General features: G+C 43.6%; 1 protein-coding gene across 1 annotated transcript in view; it reads right to left on the reverse strand.

The window, feature by feature from the left end:
• LOC138265436 (coiled-coil domain-containing protein 150-like) overlaps positions 1–24,666 on the reverse strand; it is a 232,185-nt gene that overhangs the window by 149,994 nt on the left and 57,525 nt on the right. Inside the window, exons 9-12 of the mRNA XM_069213138.1 lie at positions 21,264–21,332; positions 15,360–15,452; positions 2,105–2,208; positions 980–1,148 (exon numbers count right to left, since the gene is read on the reverse strand). Of these exons, the coding sequence (XP_069069239.1) occupies positions 980–1,148; positions 2,105–2,208; positions 15,360–15,452; positions 21,264–21,332 (435 nt within the window). The remainder of the gene's footprint in view (positions 1–979; positions 1,149–2,104; positions 2,209–15,359; positions 15,453–21,263; positions 21,333–24,666) is intronic.

Genomic DNA, 24,666 nt, shown 5'->3' on the forward strand with positions numbered 1-24,666 from the left:
AACTCTGAAGTGATCCTGAACACAGGCTATTTGCCTCACAAACAGGCAGAATAAAGCAGAGGTCCAGAGGAAGCAAAAGGTTAAAGCAAGATAATGAATAAAGATAAAGAAGGAGGAAAGATGAAAGAAGAGAGACAGAGAAAATAGAGCCTACACCATAAATATCGGGTATACAGAGAGAAGCAGATTCCAGGAAAGTGAGATAGATAAGATAGAAGGTTATATGTTGACATCTAGAGGTAAGAGGTAAATAGAGGACTGGAGTCCAGTCAGAGGCATTACACCCTTTAGGCAGCCATTCTGCCTGTCCGGACAGTATTAGAAACTGACACTTTTCCATGTGGGGATGCCCGTGTTAAAACACTTGGCCATGCCTTAGCCCTTTTTATGCCTTGCTTGTCACCCTACATGAGTGTTTCCCTGTTTTTCTGTGTTTTCTTAGTAATTCAAAACAACTGTCTGCACCTTTCCACAGTCCACAACTCTTCTCTGCATTCCTCCCCTTTTCCCTTTGTGTCTCTTTACCCACCTAATTTCAGTGTCCTCAACCTGGGAACACCTGTAACCTAGGCAGTCATGTTTCCAGTTGGCAATGAAGTTGCTTCTTGTAGACCTCTACCCAAGCAGAATTAATGAAGGGATCATGGCCAAGCGGCACACACACATACAGACATTTTCAGCCATGCATGGACACCCTTCCGTCCACATAACCACACACTAAGCTTCTTCTACATCCTAAACAAGACTGTCCTTCTCAGCTGTACTTCAGCTACTCCTGCCTCTTGAACATGAGTTTTTAACTTCTCTAGCAGATTATCTCTCCCACTGGTAAATTTGCCATCGTTTAATGGGGAGGAGGGTAAATAGTCGATTCCACACACATAAATGTGCATACACACACACACACACACACACACACACACACACACACATACACACAAATGTGCATAAACACACATTCTCACACATCTGGTCCTACCTCTTGAACAAGAGTTTCCTTCATCTCTAGGAGATCATCTCTCTCTTTGGCAGTTTTGGTGAGATCCTCATGGAGCTGGTAAATGGTTGATTCCATCCTCATGGTCATCTTTCTCTCGGCGAGACCTTGCTTCTCAACACACTTTGTGTGCTCTGCTTGAAGGGAGGTCCTGTTTGTGCATAGAGGAGATTCTGGTGTCTTGGTGATAAAGGATGGAGTAAGGAAACAAGAATGTAGAAAGGGGATGGGGTCTGGCATGTAGATGATTCTAGATGCATTAATGTGGTGGAAACTGGCACCCTTGTCACTGATATTGAAAGGGTACATGGTGTGGAACCTTGGTAGTGGAGGATGGGTGTAGAGTGCATTACCTGGAACCTTGGCAGTGAAGGATAGGGGAAGGAGATTGAAGGTAGGCAGTGACGAGAGGGAGGTGGGTTTAAAGACTGACGTAGTCATTGAAGATTTTGACCAGTTTAAATAAAGAAAAGACTACCATTTGGGAAGCAGAAGACTAGAACAACAGCACCTGGGCAATAAAAGAATGGCTTGCATGAACTGCATGTGGACAGCAGGAGATATAGAAAGGTGACAATAAATGTCAAATGGAGTATGAAAGAAGGAAAATGGGCATATAGGCAGTGCAAGACGGAAATAACTACTTGGCACCAGGCAGCAAAGGAGAAAAAGAAAACAGTGTTGGCTACATGGCCAGTGAAGTATGAAAAGAAAGGAAAAGAATATGTTGATGGGCAAAGGCATAGGGGCAAAAGGTCAAGGATTGTATTGTGTGCATAAAGACATGTGAAAATGGCACAGGTGCACAAAAATGGACATCCAATATTAAAAAGTGGAGATGGATAGGTGATTGGAAGGTACAGGATTAAGGAACTGATACATATCCCATGAAATGCTAAATGGTAGAAAGACAACTCAATGCAAAAGGTTACAAGGACTGGACAATGCGGCTTACTGAGGGACTACACACACTGGCACATAGGTAGAGAAAGATGCTTCAGAGGATGAGGAATGAGATGTGGACAGTGAAGGATTTGTGAAGAGGTCAGAGAAAAGACCATGGGGGAGTTACTGAACTAAATAATACATACAAGCCCCTTGACTCACAATGATTGTTCCAGTGTGTCCCTTGAGCTCTTGACAGCTTTTAGCTCCTCTTCCAAAAGAGTGTTCTTTTTGTTAAGCTTTTCAGCCATCTTTTCCTGCTCGGCCTGTGGCGATAGGGGGAAGCAACAGTCAGAAGAAGGTGGACACCAGGATCCATGGCTTGATGTGTAGACAACAGGCTTAGAAGCGGGTGAGCAACAGTAGAGTACATAATATTAAAATAGATGGGAACACATGTAAAGGATTTACACATGTCCTTCTTTGTGCCAGTACCAGATTCCTAGACACTGCTATGCCTCAACCAAAGGTTTATGTTTGGAGACTAATAATTACAATATGAGAGATAAGGTCCTGTCTCCGGACAAGTAAAAAAAAATAATTGCTATGCTATCAGTGACATTTTAAAGAAAAGAATGCACTTTTTGCAGTCTTGCTACAGACAGCTTAGATGTCAGTCGCAGACATCAAAGTAATATATTCTGATATGTTTATATGTTTCCTAGAGTGGACTGTATGTTTACTTTGGATTGAATGGCTTTGTCTGTTTAGCTTTTCTGCCCCTCAGGGGCAGTTCCTCCTTAAGAGCGGAGGAGCATTGCCCTTCCTGCTGCGAGCAGAGCAGGGAAACACAAATAAATGAAATGCCATAATAAGGCCATTTTATTTTGCCCCCAGAGCGTGCTATGTACCGTGTGAGCATGGGTGCATGGGTGGGGCTGAATTCTGCAATTGCAGGATGACTGCTGCCCCTTTCAGTACGCATGTTGGGTTGGCTAGCTGTCTAGCTACGGCCAGCCCAACATGACCACTGTAGACCCAGCAATCCAAGGGCTGTGTTGGATTGATTGATGGCACAGACCCCCAGCCTCAAAATGAGTGTTGGGTTAGCCTGCTCCCAGCCATCCCGGAGCTGTTTTCGTGTTGGATTTCCGTTTCACTAAACAGGAAGGAAGTCCTTCCATTCCAGCTTGTGGACCGGGGGAGAAGTGCTGCACCGGAGGAAGGGGAGTTGGGGAGGGATGGGGAGACGCAAATATGGTGAGTTTGGCGCCATCAGGCCCCGACATATATTGGTACTGCAGGCTGCCACTGGATTGTTAGGTTTGCTCTCACCTTTGGAGCTTTACGGTTTCACTTTTGTTTTTGGTTGGTTGAGTGTGTTCTCTCACTTCTGAAGTCGGAGAACTATTTTTAAAATTCAAATGTCCTTTGTGTTTTCTCGCTCTTTCGCAGTGTACGCCCGACTCCTTTCTCTCTCTCTGCTCTCAATGGAGCGCATGCTTTGGCTCTTTCTCTTGCTCCCCACACCTCCGTCTCTCTGTACATCCCCTGTCCTATTTAGTTATTCCTTGGCAGCAATCACTGCTGTGATGTGGTGTCACACCCTTCCTCCCCTGCCTCTCTTTCTCCCCCCACCTACCAAGGTCCTCACAAAGTCAAAAGCCGTCCATTTTTAAGTGTATTTTTTATTTTTCTAAGATGTCCGCACATTGCCTTACACAACGTGGCAGTCATCTGGGAAGGACAGAAACACACATCCAGGGTGGTTGGATAATATTTTCTATATTTTGAAGGTACTTTTGATGATGTCTACCATGTTGCATCTACACTTGTAGCATCATTTTGGGGATGGATTTTTTTTAAATTTACAAAATGGTTACCATGTTGAGTGGCACAGCATTGAGTGCTTGCAATGTTGTGGCCGCCTTGGCATTATAAAACACATAACATCCCGAAATGACAGAAATGAAATTTTCTATAATTCCAAGATAGCTGGGATAAAACCCCAAAAAGATCTAGACATAGGCCTTGATTCTGAGTTTGTGGGAATCAATATGCTATTTTTTGTACTTCATAAATAATGAAACCCTAGAGTATGTTATTTAGACATAAATTGGGTATTCTGAGTTTTTGTGGAAAAATGTGGATTTTAGTGCTTGTGGCACGTTAAATGCTGTACACTATTTGAAGTACCCAGTGATTACTAGGTGTGTTAACTAACACTCAACTCTGAAGGCCCCTGCACAAACAAGAATGTGGAGAGAGGTCAGAAAATACCATCCCACTCCTCATCAGGCCCTTAGAAAAATAGAAAATACACTTTCAAGTTGACGTTCCAATATTTATTACTTTGCCAGTGCTGGCTCAATTTATCAAAAATGGCAAAGCCCATAGTGATAAAGAACAAGGATTGGTAAATGACACTAATTGGCGTTGCCAATGCTTGTTTGATTATGTTATTATTATTCCAGTTCCAGGTGAGGGCATAGTATCCCTTCCAATGAACAGGTGAGGAAATATGTGACAAATAGAACACTTGAAGGTGTTTTTATCCAGAAGAATGAAAGCAAATTAGATGAACTTCAACATCAAATCTAGCTTGAAAGACAAACATATTTGTGACCAGTACATATCAGTGTCACCTCTCCATTGATGGCCCATGAAAATGTTCCAGTCCCCAAAACCATTGCCAATAGCAAATCTTATTAGTGCGAAAGTGTGTTCCATATCAGTACATAACGCCAAAATGCTTCCCCATCAACCCATAATGGAACAAATATTAATGTGCCCGCGCACACATACACACACATATAAATATGCGTGTACACGTATTCCTTAAATTGTTCAACTTTGGTTAGCTGAACAACCTATCTCAAGGCAACATCATAAAACAAAATAAATTGATGGACGGAGTGTTGAAACTTTTCAAACACTCACCCCCAGTCACAGATCTGGGTTTAATCTATCGTTATTTTGCTTGCCACGTCACCCCAGTTTGGACCCAGCCATATGAAAATCAGTCTTGACCCTGGTTCCCCATGGGAACAATCCAGCCCGAACTGCCAGGCTAGATCCTCCCTGGACTGGAACCAAGCATCATGGGACCTGTTTCAGGGTATCTCCCATCATCAACCATCCTAGCTTGAACTCAGTGGCGCAACGAGCAAGGGACCCACATCTGGGCTTCCCCTTCCAACCCGCCTCTCCCCCAGTGATGTCGGATGATGTCAGCGTGCGATTGCGTGCTTACCTCATCAGGGGTCACCTCCTATCGAGCTGGAAGCAGTGCTTTAAGCACGACCTAGGAGAAACAGAAGATTTCGCCTCGGTACGGGGGCAGGGGAGGCAGAGAGGCATGAAAAGGGAAGGAAAGACTTTTCCTTCCCTTTTCATGTCTCTGAGCATTCCTGCAGCACGATCGCATAGCGATTGTGCTACAAGAGTGCCACTAGACAACAGGGGTTTGTTCATTATTTTGAAATTGTCATGACCCCTTTGTCAAGGGTCGCTCTCCAAGGGGAGATGCATTTCATCTAAGGCCATTTCTGCCCCCCCCCCCCGGGGGCAGATCGGCCTATATAATTAGACCGATTTGCCATCAGGGGGGCAGAAGCCATTAGACACCTGGGATGTTTTTTAAAAATTATTTATATTGATAAGGGGAGCGACCCCTTAGGCAAGGGTCGCTCCCCGGGGGCAATTTTTTTATTAGGCTTTTTCTGCCTATATTAATTGCGCTGATGAAGCCACTAGACACCAGCGATTTGTTTTTTGTTTTCATTGATAAGGGGTGCGACCCCTTAGGCAAGGGTTGCTCCCCTGGTGGCGCAAATTGTTTTTAGGCCAGTTCTGCTCCCCTTGGAGGCAGATTGGCCTATTTTTATGAGGCCAATCTGCCCCCAAGGTGGGAAGAAACCATTAGACACCAGGGATTTTTTTTGTGTCAATTTTGCGTGAGCAGAGCAACCCCTAAGGCAAGGGTCGCTCCCCTGGGGAGCAAATATATTTTAGGCCATTTCTGCCCACCTTGGGGCAGATCAGCCTATTTTAATTAGGCCTATCTGCCCCCAAGGGGCGCAGAAACCACTAGTCTCCAGGGATTTGTTATTTTTTACAGATGGGGGCGACCCCTTAAGCAAGGGTCACTCCGATGGGGGGCAAATGTATTTTAGGCCATTTCTGCCCACCTTGGGGCAGATCAGCCTATTTTTCTTAGGCCAATCTTCCCCCAAGCCGGGCAGAAACCACTAGACACTAGGGATTTTTCTTTTGTGCCAATTTCACGAAAGGAGAGTGACCACTTAGGCAAGGGTTGCTCCCTTGGGGGGAAAATTATTCTAGGCCTTTTCTGCTCCCCTTGGGGGCAGATTGGCCCATTTTTGTAAGGCTCATCGGCCTTCCAGGGGGGTAGAAAGCCCACCAGACACCAGGGAATAATTTTTTTTCAAAAAAAGAGGATGGGGGTATGGCCATACCCCCACCCCAATAAATGGGGAGAAAGTTGTTCTGCCCACCGGTGGGCAGATGGGGCAATTACCCCCGATCCACTGCCCCGAGAGGGGGGGCAGAAAGCATACTAGATGCCAGGGAATTTTTTTTTAAAATAGTTGGGTGGTGGCTACCAATCAGTATGGGCATGGTTATGCCCCAAGCCCACCTAAAGGGGATAACAGTCTTTCAGCTCTCCTTCCGCACACTAAAAGGTCTAATCCCAACGGCAAGCAAGAGGACATTTGATTATTTTGGGTTTTGGTTTTACATTTGGGCTGTGAGAGCTTGTCTAACTCTTAAATTAATTCCACTTGGAATGGTGAGAGCTGCACTTTTTGGACTCTGGGGGCTGCCATCTAGACAAATCTCCGAGACCTAGACACATCTGAAAACTAAACATCTGGGTGAGTCCAGGGGGATGTGCTTCACATGGACTCCAGACCATTTTCCTACCCAAAATGCCCTGCAAACCTCCAACATTGCTTGAAATCACACATTTTCCCCACATTTGTGTGATGGAACCTTCCGGAATCTGCCAGAATCAACAAAATTCCTACCAACCAGCATTGTCGCATCTATACCGATAAAAATTCTGACCCACTTGTCGGCCTAAAAACATTTTTTTCCAAACTGCCCTTTTGGACCCTCTTTAGTTTCCCCTCATTTTCAACATGTTTTTGGCTCTTCCCTGCCACAGGCACTTGGCCCACCTAAACAAGTAAGGTATCATTTTTATCGAGAGACTGAGGGGAATGTTGGGTGGTAGGAAATTTGTGCTGGTATGATGATCCCACACTGAAATGTAGGATTTTTTTTATTTTTTAGCTAAATTTGAGGTTTGCCGAGGATTCTGGGTAAGAAAACACTGGGGGATCCATTCCAGTAACACCCCTCTGAACTCCCTTGGGTGTTTAGTTTTCAGAAATGTCTGGGTTTGGGAGGTTTCCCTAGATGGCTGCTGCGCCGAGGACCAAAAACGCAGGTGTTCCTCCCCTCCTCAAAAACAGGCAGTTTTGTATTTGATAATTTTGAGGTGTCCACGTAGTGTTTTGGGGGCATTTCCTGTCGCGGGCACTAAGCCTACCCACACAAGTGAGGTACCATTTTTATTGGGAGACTTGGGGGAATGCTGCGTGGAAGGACATTTGTGGCTCCTCTCAGATTCCAGAACTTTCTATCAATGAAATGTGAGGAAAAAGTGTTTTTTTGGCCAAAGTTTGAAGTTTGCTAAGGTTTCTGGGTAACATGTTGTGTTTCCTTCAGGGACATTAGGCCTACTCACATTTATATCAGGAGACTTGGGAGAACACAGAATAGCAGAACAAGTGTTATTGCCCCTTATCTTTCGCTACATTTTTTCCTTCCAAATGTAGGACAGTGAGTGAAAGAAATGTCTATTTGAGAAATGCCCTGTAATTCACATGCTAGTATGGGCACCCTGGAATTCAGAGATGTGCGAATAACCACTGCTTCTCAACACCTTATCTTTTTCCCATTTTAGAAATACAAAGGTTTCCTTGATACCTATTTTTCACTCTTTATATTTCACCAAATGAATTGCTGTAAATCCAGTATAGAGTGAAAACCCATTGCAAGGTGCAGCTCCTTTATTGGCTCTGGGAGCCTAGAGTTCTTGATAAACCTACAAGTCCTATAAATCCCCGCAACCAGAAGAGTCAGGCAGACGTAACAGTATATTGCTTTTGAAAATCTGAAAATCTGACATTTCAGGAAAAAGTTACAGAGTCAAGCGTGGAGAAAAATGGCTGGTTTTTTTCACCTCAAATTCAATATTTTTTTATTTGAGCTGTTATTTTCTGTAGGAAAACCTTGTAAGATCTACACAAATGACACCTTGCTGAATTTAGAATGTCCTCTACTTTTTGGAAATGTTTAGCTGTCCGAGATCCATCACTGGTTTCACACCCATTTCTGTCACTGACTGGAAGGAGGATAAAAGCACAAAAAATAGTAAAAATGGGGTATGTCCCACTAAAATGCCAAAATTGTGTTGAAAATGTGGTTTTCTGATTCAAGTCTGCCTGTTCCTGAAAGCTGGGAAAAAACCACGAGCCTTCTTCTGCAGCCCTTTTTTCCATTTTCTTTAAACAAACTGTTCGCAAAATTTTGGCTAATTTTTGCTAATTCTTGATCTCCTCCAGGGGAACCCACAAACTCTGTCTACCTCTATAATCCCTAGGATGTTGGAAAAAAGGGACGCAAATTTGGCGCGGGTAGCTTATGTGGACAAAAGGTTATGAGGGCCTAAGCGTGAACTGCCCCAAACAGCCAAAAAAGGTCTGGTACCTGAGGGGGGAAAAGACCTGGTAGTGAAGGGGTTAAGTATGTTGCTACTTATACTGTGAATACATTATTGACATCAAGGTTTGTCATCTCCGAGTGCTCCACGCTCTAAGATCCTCATATGAATTTTACATTTTTTATAAAAAATTAAAAAGAATAATTAAATGAATTCCTCATTATTTTTTAAAGTTTCAATACAAGTTGTTGCTTCATTTGAATGTCAAAAGTTTTTCAATTAGACTTTAATAATGACAACTGATACGTTTCGGAGGACAACAAAGGAACTCCTTTATAAGGATCTGCCCTTGGACAAACTTTTTTAAGGCACAATGTTAACTTACATATTCAAAAATATTACCAGAAAGAATCTCTAAAAATTTCTACCAACATTTATTACACACCGAACATATGAATACATCTCGTACACTTTCATTACTCGTTAAAGTTCCACTATTTCAAAGATATCCTAAAACTTGAGTTACAAATGTCTCAAAAATCGTAATTGTCAGACTGTTTGCATTGACAACTGATCCAGAAACAGACATACATTTATATTTTTACAACACACCTTAGCATCTCAAATAAGTTTTCCATCTGTCCTCTGTCCACATAACGCTGTGAGTTCAAAAGGTGAATTATCACCCCCTCCTACTAGTGTTGAGTCCCCAGATTTTCTAAATTAATTTATTTATGACTTTCGGTTTAGTCTTTCATTTTATCTTACTGTTTATCAACAGTCTGTGCAGTACTGAAAACTGTATATTTTTTAAAGCTACCTTTCACCTATAAACAGAAAACTGCAACACAACTTTGCACCACAGAGATCTGGCGTCACACAACCATCCTACTACGTGCTGTTACGTGCATGTAGTGTTTTTAACATGGTGTTGTTATTTAAATATCATTAAAATCATGCATTCTAACTGAGTTATACTTTCAAACATTTAAATGACACCCTCAGCTTCAAATAGATCTACATATACCTAGTTTGCATACTTTGTATGAAAGCTACCAAAATATTGTGTCAACAATATTATCGAACAGAATATCATGAAAACAAGCATTGGCAAAGCCAATAGGTCTCTCCTATTGGAGAGCTATTGGCTTTGTCAATTTGCTTTAGCCATGTTGTACAGCAGCAGGGGTCCTGGGCAGCAATGCTGAAAGTTAAAAAAGAAAAGCAATATGACATACCTAGCACTGAAGGCAGTGACCCATTAATTAGTATGGAATTATTCTCTGCCTTCATAAAAAAAAAAATATGTAATTACCCTACGTCCGAGCTTAAGTTTGCCGTGATGGCCACGCATAAAGATAGCAAAAAAAAGGCCACGCAGAGAAGTGAGGGAAGAGCTGTCTGGATCTTTGTAGCATCTTGAACCGTGTTGGTGTGATTTTTGGGTGTTTTTTTGTGGTGGAACAGGAGGGGGCAAACAACTAATGGATCGGGGTTGAGGTGGACGGGACAAGGAACTAAGGCCCATATTAATACTTTTTGAGTGCTGCATTTGCGCCACTTTTTGACGCAAAAACGACGCCAACTTACAAATACAATTGTATTTTGCAAGTTAGCGCCATTTTTGCGTCAAAAAAGTATGCAAATGCAATGCAAAAAAATTATAAATATGGGCGTAAGTGGGAGGAGTCAATCAATCAATCATATTTATACAGCGCGCTACTCACCCGTGAGGGTCTCAAGGCGCTGGGGGAGGGGGTCACTGCTGCTCGAAGAGCCAGGTCTTGACCTGCCTCCGGAAGGCGAGGTGGTCCTGAAGTGGGCGGGGAGGGAATTCCACGTCTGGGCCTCCAGGTAGGAGAAGGATTTCCCACCTGCAGTGGTTCGGCGGATGCGAGGGACGGCGGCGAGAGCGAGGCTGGTGGATCGAAGTTGACGGGTGGGCGTGTAGAAGGTGAGGCGACGGTTGAGGTATTCGGGGCCCTTGTTGTGGAGGGCTTTGTGTGCGTGGGTGAGGAGCCTGAAGGTGATCCTTTTGTTGACGGGTAGCCAGTGCAGGTGTCTCAGGTGGGCGGAGATGTGGCTGTGGCGGGGTACGTCGAGGATGAGGTGTGCAGAGGCGTTTTGTATTCGCTGAAGAAGTTTCTGAAGTTTTGCGGTGATTCCTGCGTATAGGGTGTTTCCGTAGTCCAGGCGGCTTGTGACGAGGGCGTGGGTCACAGTTTTTCTGGTGCCGGCGGGGATCCAGCGGAAGATCTTTCAGAGCATGTGGAGTGTGAGGAAGCAAGAAGACGAGACGGCATTGACTTGCTTGGTCATGGTGAGAAGGGGGTCCAGGATGAATCCGAGGTTGCGTGCGTGGTCTGAGGGGGTCGGTGCGGTGCCCAGGGCCGTGGGCCTCCAGGAATCGTCCCAGGCGGACGGGGAGTTTCCGAGGATGAGGACTTCCGTTTTGTCTGAGTTCAGCTTCAGGCGGCTGAGTTTCATCCATTCTGCGATGTCTTTCATTCCATCCTTCAGGTTGGTTTTGGCGGTGGCTGGGTCTTTGGTGAGGGAGAGTATCAGATGGGTGTCGCCGGCGTAGGAGATGATGTTGTTGATGTGTTTGCGTGCGATGTCGGCGAGGGGGCTCATGTAGACATTGAAGAGAGTAGGGCTGAGCGAGGAGCCCTGTGGGACGCCGCAGATGATCTCGGTGGGATCCGAGCAGAAAGGCGGGAGGTAGACTCTTTGGGAGCCGTCAGAGAGAAAAGAGGCGATCCAGTCCAGGTCCTGTCCTTGGATACCGGTGGAGTGGAGGCGGGTTATTAGGGTGCGGTGGCAGACGGTGTCGAAGGCAACCGAGAGGTCGAGGAGGATGAGGGCAGCTGTTTCTCCGTTGTCCAGCAGGGTTCAGATGTCGTCGGTGACTGCGATGAGGGCGGTTTCTGTGCTGTGGTTCGCCCGAAATCCGGATTGGGAGGGTTCGAGCAGGTTGTCTTTGAGGAAGTTTGTCAGTTGTTTGTTGACGGCCTTCTCTATGACTTTGGCCGGGAAGGGGAGGAGCGAGATGGGGCGGAAGTTCTTCAGGTCGCTTGGGGTCCGCCGTGGGTTTCTTCAGGAGAGGGTTGACTTCTGCGTGTTTCCAGTTCTCGGGGAAGGTGGCGGAAGCAAACAAGCTGTTGATGATGGTCTGGAGATAGGGGGCGATGCTGGTGTCTGCTTTGTTGAAGATGTAATGTGGACAAGGGTCCGAGGGGGCACTGGAGTGGATGGTGTTCATGGTAGTTTTGGTCTCCTCGGCGCTGATGGGTGTCCAGGCATTGAGTGTGACGGCTGGGGCTGTGGGTTCCGTGGTGGTCGGTGGGATCTGTGGACCGAAGCTGTCATGTAGGTCGGTGATCTTTCGATGGAAGAAGGTAGCGAGGGAGATGCAGAGTTCTTGTGAGGGTGTGATGGAGTTGGAGCTGGCGTTGGGATTGGAGAGCTCTTTGACGATGTTGAAGAGTTCTTTGCTGTTGTGGGTGTTCTTGTCCAGTCTTTCTTTGAAGGATGCTCTTTTGGTGGCGTGGATCAGCTGGTAGTGTTCGCGGGTGGCGATTGTGAGGGCTGACATGTTTTCTGCGGTGTGATCTTTGCACCAGGTTTTCTCGAGGGTACGGCAGGTTTTCTTGGATTCTTTGAGGGCGTCTGTGAACCATTGAGGTTTCCTGGTGTTGGTCTGTCTTGGGAGGCGTCTGAGGGGGGCGAGGTTGTCAGCGCAGTTGGTGATCCACTGTGTGAGGCTGAGGGCTGCGTTGTTGGAGGTGATGGTAGGTTGGTTGTGGTTGAGAGTGGAGAGTAGCTGTTCTGTGGAGATTTTGTTCCAAGGTCTGCGTGAGATAGGTTGTGTGCGAAGGTGGAGAGTCTTGCATCTGAAAGTGAAGTGGACACATCTTTGGTCAGTCCAGTGTATTTCAGAGGAGTGGCTGAATGATACGTGGTTGCTGGCGGAGAAGATGGGGTCGAGCGTGTGTCCAGCGATGTGGTTGGCGTGTTCACCAGTTGCTTGAGGCCAAGGTTGGCGAGGTTGTCGAGCAGGGTGGTGGTGTTGGTGTTGTTGTTCTGCCCCAGGTGGAAGTTCAGGTCACCAAGGAGGATGTAGTCTGGCAAGGCTAGGGCGTGCGGGGAGATGAAGTCTGTGATGGATTCGCTGAAAAGGGCACGTGGTCCAGGGGGCCTGTAGACGAGAGTTCCTCTGAGGGTGGTCCTGGGGTCGGTGTGGATCTAGAAGTGCATGTGTTCGGCGGCGAGGGGGGCGTCTTCGGTGGAGGTAGTGACGTTGTTGGAGCTCTTGTAAATGATGGCGATTCCTCCTCCGACTTGGTTGGTGCGGTCTTTCCTGGCGATCTTGTAGCCTTCGGGGATGGCTATGGCGATGTTGGGGGCCAATGAGGCGTTCAACCAGGTCTCAGTGATTAAGGCGACATCCGGTGCGGTACAGTCCAGGTGGTCCCATAATTCAATGGCGTGCTTGTGGACGGAGCGTGCGTTGATGAGGATGCCCTTGAGGTGGTTGTTGGCGCGTGGGCTGGTGGATGGGGTGCAGTCGCGGTGGAAGGTATGCTTGACCGATTTATACAAAATGCTTAGAGCTAATCTTGGTTCTCTGTTTGCCCAAATAAATGCTGAAATAATCCTTTGATTTCTTTAAACTTTAAAAAAATGAATATGTAAAAACATGGCAGTTTGAAATATAAAAAATGAAATATCAGTAACATAGACGTGAATCAATGCCATTCTTCTCATAACAGGCAAAGGCAGGTGATTCCATGTCATAAATAGGGACTTGATTTTATCCATTAGTAGTAGATTGTTTAATGCATAAAGATCATCTAATTCACAGTTGTGTATTTGCCTAAAAATCTCTTAGGTGTGATTCAGAAGTGGACGCAATTCTGAAAGTGTCTTTTATGCAGTTATATAACAAGATTTCCCTTTTCAGCTTATTGATCCTATATCCTCACAGTTGCTGAAGTTGATAAAAATTACTAAAAACCCTTTGTTGAATCTCCACATCAGGTTTTCAAAAAAGTGCAACATCATCTGCGCATAACTTAATTTTAGTCATCTCATAGGTTGGTGCCTTGATTATCAATCTTCTCTTATGGCAATAGCAAGTGGATCAGTACATAGAAACTAGATCCTAACTATAACTACCTAGTGGCGTTCACCACTATGTAATTATTTATATATATATATATATATATATATATATATATATATATATATATATATATATATATATATATATATATATATATATATATATATATATATATATATACACACACTATTAACAACGATTTGTGCAAAAGGTTGGGAAGGCAAAGAAAAATACCACTGAGATACTTGGTGAATGCATCATTCCGCAAGCCAGAGGGGTAGGCATTGCCTCTGATAAGAGACAGGAGCCTATCATTCATCACATCTCTGTGAAATCCCATCATGTTGCAGGTTCAGTGGTCAATTAACCCCTTTACAAGTGCATTTGTTATACAGGCACTGTCCAGAAATCTTCAGAACTGCCCTTTTATAAGATATTTGTAACATCAGTAACTTCCCTGACCTCAAGAAGATAACAAATGCATAGCAACTGTAGGTATGATTGTTCCTCTGATAATTTTAGCCCTCTGATATCATTGAGGGTATTCAGTGCTTTAGAAACACCAAATGGGATGGAAGATGAAACTGTGTAAAGGGCTCAGTTAAGGAGTGGACTAGGAAAGTTTAATTGATGATGGCAGTGACAGGATTTCTAATTGGACCATATTCAAACCACCAAGCCCTGTATTCAGACGTTTTAAGAAGATACTACTTTCATCTCTCTGAGGTCTTTGAATGGCACATACAACATTCACTCTGTGGAGGTAAATCTCTGAACATTACTGACATTAAAAATGGTAAGAGAGTCTGAAGAGTCCATCTAGCCCAAATTTAAGAAAAGTGGTGCTGTATCCAATGCTGCACCACTTTTCTTGGCCCCCTAGTGCCCCCTACCGCCACCATGTCTGCACCCTATTCAATATACAGCGCACTATGGCACAGGGTAGGGGCAATAGCATCAACATTTTGACACTATTGATGTACCTTGCAGGATTAGTGCCAAAATGTCAGTGCTTATCCTGCAGAGTACATTGGGGCCCATTGAAAATAATGGTATGCCCCATTTGAACAGCTGCTCTGTGCAGGCGTTAAAAATAGCCGCTAAAGATGGTGCAGTGGAATCTCTGAGATTCCACTGTGCCATTTTTGCTGTTCCCCTAAATGAGGGACCCCACTGCATACATTATGCCTGGTGCAGGCATAATGTGGCGCAAGGGGTGACAAAGAGCCTAATGCATGCATTGCGCCACTTTGTAAATATGGCGCTCTGAATTTGAATTAGCGTAATAAAAAATGACGCTAATGTGGCGCAAGGAGGCGCAAGGGCCTCTTAAATCTGGGCCTATATATTTTGGAAAACTCTTGGAAAAACTTTCTTCATACCTGGTCATGACCTGCTCTGCTGTTCTATTCTAAAAAGTGTTAAGAATCATTTGTTGACAGTTTTACCATTTGTAGTCATACGTGCCGTTCAGAAGTGCTCAAACTGCTCCCACACTTATAGCCGGTAGTGTTACAAAACCACTAATGAGATTAATCAAAAGTCTACCCATCTTCTTTGCAGTACCTGTACAAGCACTACCATGCCAGCCAATGTACCTGCTCTTGTTTCAGTGATGCAAGTTGATCTTCAAGATGCCTGTTCCTCTCCTTTTCTGGCTCCAGAGTGGTCCTCATGGCATTCAAATCAATCTTTAAAGCAAAAGCAACACTTCAGACAGTATTTGGAAGAACAGACTGGCATATGTCCTTGTGGTTTCCTACCATACACGGAGAATCAATTTCCACCATGTGTACTGGAAGGCTACCAGTTTTGGCAACAAGTTGCAAAGCTTTTCACCTCTAGGACGTCTATCCATTCATGACTGACACTATGGCACAAAGCTTCTCACCTCTACGAATGGGTGTCTCACTAGTTACAAAGGCTTTATACCTCTGGGTTGGATATCTCTGGTGATGGACATTATCAGTGTCATGAATTTATTACTGTGATACCTCACCCCTTGCTTAGAAGTCTGCATAGTCAAGTCAATCGGAAACAGGAAAGACCTTGTCCATGTTGTCTGGGCCTTTGCACATGACTAGAGACTCTTCATTTGTAGATTTGAGGAGATTGTTGTGTTAATGAAAAATACATCAAAAGCACCTGATTGTTCAGAGGATAACTACGTGTGCATAACATTTTGGGGTATATTTATTAAGATTTTGTGCTGTATTTGTGTAACAAAAGTAACACACATCTATGAAAAATCTTTTTTAACCTTCCCAGCACAAAACTTATTTTGCACTGGAAATTCACTTAAAAGTAATGCAAGGCGGCGCTATGCACTGCTTTGTATTACTTAGGACCAAGGAACCATTCCACGGGTGGTGCATGGGTGTTCCCATGCAACCACACAAGGTTTTTGACGCAAATCCTTATTTACTAAAAAACAAAGTAGACAGGATTTTGCGTCATAAAATACCACCCATTCCAATTAGGCGCTATCACAGAGAAATCTTTCATTTCTCCTTTCTCCTCTGACTTTGCAAGTGCGCTGCACTGTACAGCACACATGCAAAATTGTGGGAAACATTTTAAAGTTAGTCTAAGCATAGTATATGTACTTGAAGGCTATCCTTCCAGTGGAAAACCTATGGTAGACTCACACAGACACCCTTGCACTATGGTGCAAAGGTGTGTGCGTGGCGCACGGCAGCAAATTTTAACAATGGCACTAGGGAGAGGGGAGGAAGAGTGCTACACTTCTGGAAATATGGCGCTCTCCTGCTCTCTCCTTACACAGCGCAGCAGTTTTGGCTTTTGCACTGTGCTGCCTGACAATTTAGTAAATCTGGGCCATGATGTCTCAGAGGCAAAGAAGCAGGGATGCGTTGGCATCTGCGTTGCATGGTGAACACAATTTGGAAACAAAATGACGGAAAAGGGGCATGGGACTGATACATATGGGAACACACAGGGGGGCTACGGAGGACCACACAGCGCACGCCCCCAGCATATTGTAAATGAAAACGCAATAAGAGAGGTTAATGCTGTCTATAAAGTTGACAGGTTTCTAGGCTGTTCCAGGCAGTATGTTTTTTTTTTTTTTTACTTTGCTATGTTCCTAAGACATGGTGCAATGGACTGGAGACTACTTTACCCATGCAAATGAGCTAGAGAAAGCAGGAATGGTGTTGGGTGAAGTCACAACTACGATTGTCAGGGAAAAGTGAATGTGAAATACTGAACTTTAGCTGATAGCAAGGAGCTCAGCATGTCCCTACACTAAAGACATAACACGTAAGGCACGATTTATGCTAATTCAATTTGTATACACATGCAGAGCTTGTGTGATAGACAACACGCTACAAGATGGATGAGAGTAAAATTGGTAGATTTCCATCATTTGGCCATAAAAGTGGGATAGCTATGTTATCTGGCCGCTCCTTGATGTTTGAGCTTTTAGGAGATAAGCGTAGGGAAGGTGAGAGAAATTATCCGCTGGAAGTTCTAGAAGAAGCCAAAATAGTGTCTACTAGGGACTGTGCTGTCCCAAAAAATGGGATTTATAAAATGTATCATTTCATAAAATCGGGCATGCTGATGGCTAAATAAATGATTGTGATGCACTAGAAGGATGACTATTGTCGGCTACAAACATAAGCAACTATGTACACAGAGGAAACAGATATGGGAGTTTTTAAAATGGGCTATCGCAAAAAGCAGTATGCAAGACCTGGGGCAAGTGGTGAGTTCTGGATATGTCTCTTGCATATTTTATTCTAAACATTGGACGAAATCACATCATCACCGCAATTCATTTTAATTCACTGCAATGTTCCTTTAAAATATCTAAAACAAATTACAAAGTTCAATAATCATGACCAATAATGTCCTCTAGTTATTTAAATCCCACTTTATTTTTCAAAAGACATTCCCTCATCTTAAATCAGTTTAAAAATATTTCTTAGAATAACCCCATTCAGACCACTGTGCATCTATACAAAGTGTCCCAAAGTATAAAAATTATCCGAAATGAACCCTTTCTTCAGTGCATAATGTGTTTCACATTCCTTTGCTTTCAGCATTTTTATTCTCCACTGATCAACTGTAGATATTAACTTTATTTTCCAACTTTGCAAAGTTATTTTCCTCGCTACCAAAATGACTATATCTATTTTTTTCCTGTGACTAGGCTTTAATCCTGTACCTGGCAAGTAGCCCAGTAAATTTGATAAATCATCTGGAAAATCAGTGTCTAATATAGTCTGACAGTATCGCCGTATAGACTTCCAGTATTCAATTAACACTGGCTATCCCCTAATCAAACGTGTTCAGTTACCCTCCACTTTCGTTGATTATCTAAAGCATTCACTGGTATTTGAGGGTTAATTTTATTGAACAAATCTGGTGTCCTAGCAACCACTTAGTATAAAATTGGATCGAACATAGATTTTCTCCTTTCAAAATGGAAGGATTCAAATTTTTGAATTATTCTCATGGCGGTGGCGAAATCTAACTTTCCAATATTCTACAGATCTGTGTGTACTTGTCTCCATAAGATCCTCCACTATCTCAGATCTTGCTATTATAGCTTTCAGGTCTTTATTCTTAAAACAAATATGAAATTTGAATAAAAGAACACTGGATAGACCTTTTAGCAAACCAAATGTCTGGTTCGCCATCTACCTATTTTTCCCCAAGTATTATTATTTAACAAATCCAAAAGGTATCTATAACTATTGATTCTCCATCTGTACACTATATTCTTATCTGGAAATGGGTTTTGCTCTAATGAAATGACTTCCGTTCTAATGGACATATTCAAAATTGGAATAGCATAAAATCTGCACACTTGCTCTTTCTTTATTAGCATCCATTGCAATTCTTCATAACAAACTTTCTCACCGACTTGGTCAGGTGCAGAAAATCTTAAATTTTATACCCTTTTAACACTGACCAATTTATACAAAATGCTTAGAGCTAATCTTGGTTCTCTGTTTGCCCAAATAAATGCTGAAATAATCCTTTGATTTCTTTAAACTTAAAAAAAATAATGTTAAAACATGGCAGTTTGAAATATAAAAAATGAAATATCAGTAAAATAGACGTGAATCAATGCCATTCTTCTCATAATAGACAAAGGCAGGTGATTCTATGTTATAAATAGGGATTCGATTTTATCCATTAGTAGTAGATTGTTTAATGCATAAAGATCATCTAATTCACAGTTGTTATTTGCCTAAAAATCTCTTAGGTTTGATTCACAAGTGGATGCAATTCTGAGAGTGTCTTTGGTGCAGTTATATAACAAGATTTCCATTTTCAGCTTATTGATCCTATATCCCCACAGTTGCTGAAGTTGATGAAAATTACTAAAAACCCTTTGTTGAATCTCCACACCAGGTTTTCAAAAAAGTGCAACATCATCTGCGCATGACTTAATTTTAGTCATCTCATAGATAGGAGCCTTTATTATCTTCTCTTATGGCAATAGCGAGTGGATCAGTACATATTGCAAATAAAATGGGAATGTCTGTTTATTATTATTAGATGCTGTTCATCCTCTGCCTGTTACAGCAGATTATATTGGTATGCTCACATAGGTCTATGAATGCCCAATGATAACTTACATGAAGTATAGCCTTTCACTTCTAGCACTGGAAGGATTTTAAGAATGACAATGGCACACAACCCCTGCCCCCCAGGATTGGATGAGTCATTGTGACGTAGTCTGGAGAGTTTAATTTCTAGGACAAACTCTCTAACCTCCATGATTGAAGAGCTCCAGAGATTGGCACTAGTGCTGGGATACAGACCTTTTCATCTTGCTCAAGTGATTGTCACAACTGGATAGCTCATGGGAAAGACAGCAGAACACAGGATGCGTACATCAATACTGAGTTAAGAATATAATTCACTGTCTTCATGGGAAGAGGGGTGTAGAAGAAAGGGAAGATGAAGTAACATCCAATGATGCTAAATAAGCAGCATTGGTTAAAAATGACAGCACTCAAATGATAAGTAGGGACCTCATTCCTAGCGACGAATAGCTGCCTGGGTGCTGGAGTTCTTTCTAGCAGAGTACAGTAGTATTATTTTGACAGCTTCAATGATGGCATGCCCAAGGAAAAAGATTCAGAAGCCTGGAATGAGAGACACTGTGTCCACAGCATAAGCAGGGCCTAATGTGATTGGTGGTGCTTGCAGAGGAGAGGAAGATCATGTTTCAGTCTTTTGAGAGTGTGAGAAGACAGGTGGTGTGCCCATAGTGCAGTCGTCAGCCCTGCACCCCATACATTGGGCGGTGGCAACAGGTAGGATCAACACCCTACATCAAGTGATGTCATCTTTTTGCAGCATCTGACATCCTTCTGGCAAAAGGTGATGTTGTTCATTCAGTAAGGGAAGTATACTCTAGGGGAGTAACAGGACCCTTGGGGACTTAAGAGCTGGATGAAACAGCACTATGCAACCTTGAGCCTCCAGAAGGACGATTCATCAGGGCACACCTACTTCATGTTCAACAACTTCAATATTTGCTGGAGAAGGAGAGGAGTTATTCTGACTCCAAGCAAGACGGTAAATAGGTCAATAGAAGGGATGTCACCATTGTAGGGTTACCGACCTGAATGGTAGAGGATAGGTTAGGTGGAGTTCCTGAGGATAAGGTGCCTTGAATCTGAGGGACAGGTAGACTGTACTCCACAGCTCCTCAGAGAGCACATAAACACTGGGATACTGACAGATACATGCAGGTTTGAAGGATATAGCACCCCTTCTTTGGCTCACATGACCTTGCTTCCCTAATTTAGTTATCAGTCTACTAACCAGAATAGGTGGAGGCATCCCTGTGAATTTGCAAGTTATGGAGCTAATAATGAAGAAACCCAGTAAGGAGCCTTATCTGAGTGTCCATTCAGCAGCACTGAAAACAGACTATTATTTATGCCAGGTGAGTGATGTATGCATCGTTAAAACCAAGCTATCCATATCACTTTACATATGTTAATGATGCATGCAGGCAATGTGATGGTGCATTGGGGACACATTTATTTCGTAGGCTAGATTAAATATGAGAGTATGGCACAGAAGCTGCCCTGGTGATGTATTATTATCATATTGACCAAATAGAGTGGCATTATGTACATGCTAATTAAACCTTGGAAGACCCATAAAACCGATGACACACATATACCTGCCGGTCACAGGTGGCAAGCATCTAGTCTATTACATGTGCAGATAAGTGCCAAAACCAATGAGTGTTCCAACCACTATACCAGAGAATGGGTGTTCCTGTAGGAAGGGGAATAAGGGGCTACACATGGAAATGGTGAATGTCCTTTCCACCTGAAGGACGGGGAAGTGGTGCCATGACCTTGATCTTATTTATCATTCTTTTGGCTAGCTTGAGGCTTGAGTGAGATGTAACACCTTATTCAAAACAACTAATATTTAATGAGATCGAAATATCATGTTCTTAGCTTCTGAGTAGCAGCAACATTAAGGAGTTTCCATACCTGATACTGCTTCAGTTCAGCTTTCATTTCATCTCTATCTTCGTCCAACTCTTTTAGGATTTTGATTTGCTGTGAAAGACCATAACAATAGATATAGTTCTCAGAAGTCCACAGACACTGCTCCAGTAGTCCTATTGGGAGTTTTCAACAGGTAAATGTGGAGTAATGTGCAGAATAATTTTTAACACACTGAATTCTTCAGGTTCCGCTTGTTCCTCTGGATCATTTTAGACTGCCCGCAAAACTACGAGGATGTGATAACTATCGCAAAGCACTTAATTTAGGCTCAGAACCCATAGGGAGGTCCTATGCCTTTCAGAAGATTTCTCATATTTGAATTTCCTTCTTGGAGCCATGCTCAATTCTGAATTTTTCACCCTACCAATATGTCCTGCAGGATGTTAGGTGTCACCAGTGCTTACTTTGTAATGCAACAAATGCCAGGGCCCTTGTCAGGAAGCCCCTGCAGCTTGCACCACCCATTGCCTCTGTCAGTGCTGCCAATGACAGTACTAATGCAACTACTAGCCATCAAACTCCTATAATTGCAACAATGCAGACTTTTAATGTACATTAAAAATGAATAATACCTGCTGCCCAAGCTCTTCTTACAGATTTAGGTGGCAGGTATTAGTATTTTTTAATGTATATTGAATTTTTAAGCAACTGTGGATGTGCTCATAACAAAATTAGACAAACAGCGCCACTGCTGGGTGGCTGTCATAAGTGCCGGTGTTGGCAATAAAGTCCCAGTGCCGAGCACTAATAACCACTGGCTCAAATTAAGCACTGGGTGTCATCAGTGCAACTCAAGCCATGGATCCACTTGACTTCTCTGGATGTAATGCCATGAATCCACTGAAGTGCCACTTTCATCCCTGAAGCACAGTTTTTCATGGTCAATTGATGCAGTAAGGAAACATTTTTGAGCAAGCCATATTACAACCACATTGTTTTTTTCAAATTTCAACAGCAGTGCACTGGTTTCTCTTATTTTTAATTTTCCAAACTATGAAAGTCGAAAAAACTGACAATGAAATACTTAGGAACGTGGAGATGCCTGGGTGATGTGAAATCTGTGGAAAGATATAGTACCCACCAGAAAGTGTTACCGAAGGCACATTTCTTGTTCTTCTGATGGATTCTTCTTCCTGCATGTACCTTATCCTTGAATGGCTCCTAAAGGATTACCTTTAAGGTGGAAGGACTGAGGCATCCCTATCCACCCAAACCATACATCTCCTCCTCTGTGGCCCTTTGCAGAGATTTTTCACTCCAACTAGGTACTTTGTGCTTGAAAGAGACTTTGGGGGTCATTCTAAGTTTGGCGGGCGGCGGTCGGCGCCCGCCAAACTTACGCCACCAAATGACCGCTCCGCGGTCAAAAGACCGCGGCGGCCATTCAGACTTTCCCGCTGGGCTGGCGGGCGCCCGCCAAGGGAGCGCCCGCCGGCCCAGCGGGAAAGGCCCTGCAACACAGAAGCCGGCTCCGGTGTTGCAGGGGTGCGACGGGTGCAGTTGCACCCGTCGTGATTTTCACTGTCTGCTATGACAGTGAAAATCATGCTGGGGACCTGTTAGGGGGCCCCTGCACTGCACATGCCAGGGGCCCCACGACACCCGTTTCCGCCATCCTGTTCCTGGCGGTAAAAACCGCCAGAAACAGGCTGGCGGGAAGGGGGTCGGAATCCCCATGGTGGCGCTGCTTGCAGCGCCGCCATGGAGGATTCTCCCAGCCGGGGGAAATCCGGTGGGAAACCGCCGGACCCGGCTGGGCGACAGCAGCTGTACCGCCGCAGTCGGAAAGCCACATGAAGCACCGCCAGCCTGTTGGCGGTGCTTCCGTGGCCATCCACCCTGGCGGTCTATGACCGCCAGGGTTGGAATGAGGGCCTTTGTTTGCTTTTAAAACTTAAGACACTTTATATCACCCTTCAGTGATATCTCTACATTTTCTTATTCCATCTTTTATCGTTTTGACCTGCAAATATCCAGATAAATATTATATATTTTTCTAAACACTGTGTGGTGTATTTTTGTGGTGCTATATTGTGTTATTGTATAATTTATTGCACAAATACTTGACACATTGCCTTCTAAGTTAAGCCTGACTGCTCAGTGCCAAGCTACCAGAGGGTGGGCACAGGATAATTTGGATTGTGTGTGACTTACCCTGACTAGAGTGAGGGTCCTTGCTTGAACAGGGGGTAACCTGGCTGCCAACCAAAGACCCCATTTCTAACACCTTAGATAACTATAACTGCTGAATTTCTAAGGTTTGTGTGTGTGAAATCTGAACCTAACTATAATGTTTGTGTAACCTTTGATTTTTTTTGTGATTTGCTAAGGTTTCTATAATTTTTATTTCCTAACTATATTGTCCCTGAAACCTTTGTTTTTCAGTGCATGTATATACACACACACATATGTATGTCGAAACAGAAATATTTAAATGGTGTGACATATGCATGATGTATCTTGTGGCTAAGCACACAGAAAGATTGGGCTCTAAGCCCCCTTTAAGCATTCTGCCTATAGCACTAGTGCTGTCTGCACCTGGAAGCTAAAAAGGGCATAACATTAGGGCCACAGGTGGCTAGTTTGCAGATCTACTGCATCACATGTGGTGGAGCTGAGCGGATCCACAGCTGGAGTCTCACTGGTACCACCTCACACCATGAGGTAAAACATTTGCGGATTTAGTTTGACTCATGGAAGGAAATTCAGCGAAAGGGATTCTGTGGGAATAAGTATCCCTGAGAGTAACAGGGCAAGAAGAGATAATCGATCAGTGCAGTAGATGTGGCAAGAGGGCGAATTAGAGGTATACAGTACTATGGCAGGGCAACACTGAGGCCTCAGCAGGACAACAAGGCAAGTATGCCATTTGGAGCTAGCAAGGCAGTAGGCATTTGGTATTACAGAGTGAAAATGTACCCAGGGCAAAGATAATACCAAACTAAGATACATATAAAACTAGACCAGTTAGACCTGACCCATGAGGACAGTGCATATATTAAACTGACAGATTCAACACAAGTATAGCGTAGGTCAAGAGTTTTCAGCATTGGTCCACAAAGGCCTGAGCTATGCCTGATTTTGAGGAAAACTAGTGACTCCCATTTAGAGTCTGTTTATGAACATCTAACTCATGCAGCTACATAGAAACTCTGAAGTGATCCTGAACACAGGCTATTTGCCTCACAAACAGGCAGAATAAAGCAGAGGTCCAGAGGAAGCAAAAGGGTAAAGCAAGATAATGAATAAAGATAAAGAAGGAGGAAAGATGAAAGAAGAGAGACAGAGAAAATAGAGCCTACACCATAAATATCGGGTATACAGAGAGAAGCAGATTCCAGGAAAGTGAGATAGATAGGATAGAAGGTTATATGTTGACATCTAG

Source organism: Pleurodeles waltl, chromosome 11 (genome assembly GCF_031143425.1).
Source record: "Pleurodeles waltl isolate 20211129_DDA chromosome 11, aPleWal1.hap1.20221129, whole genome shotgun sequence".
NCBI classification, from domain to species: domain Eukaryota; kingdom Metazoa; phylum Chordata; class Amphibia; order Caudata; family Salamandridae; genus Pleurodeles; species Pleurodeles waltl.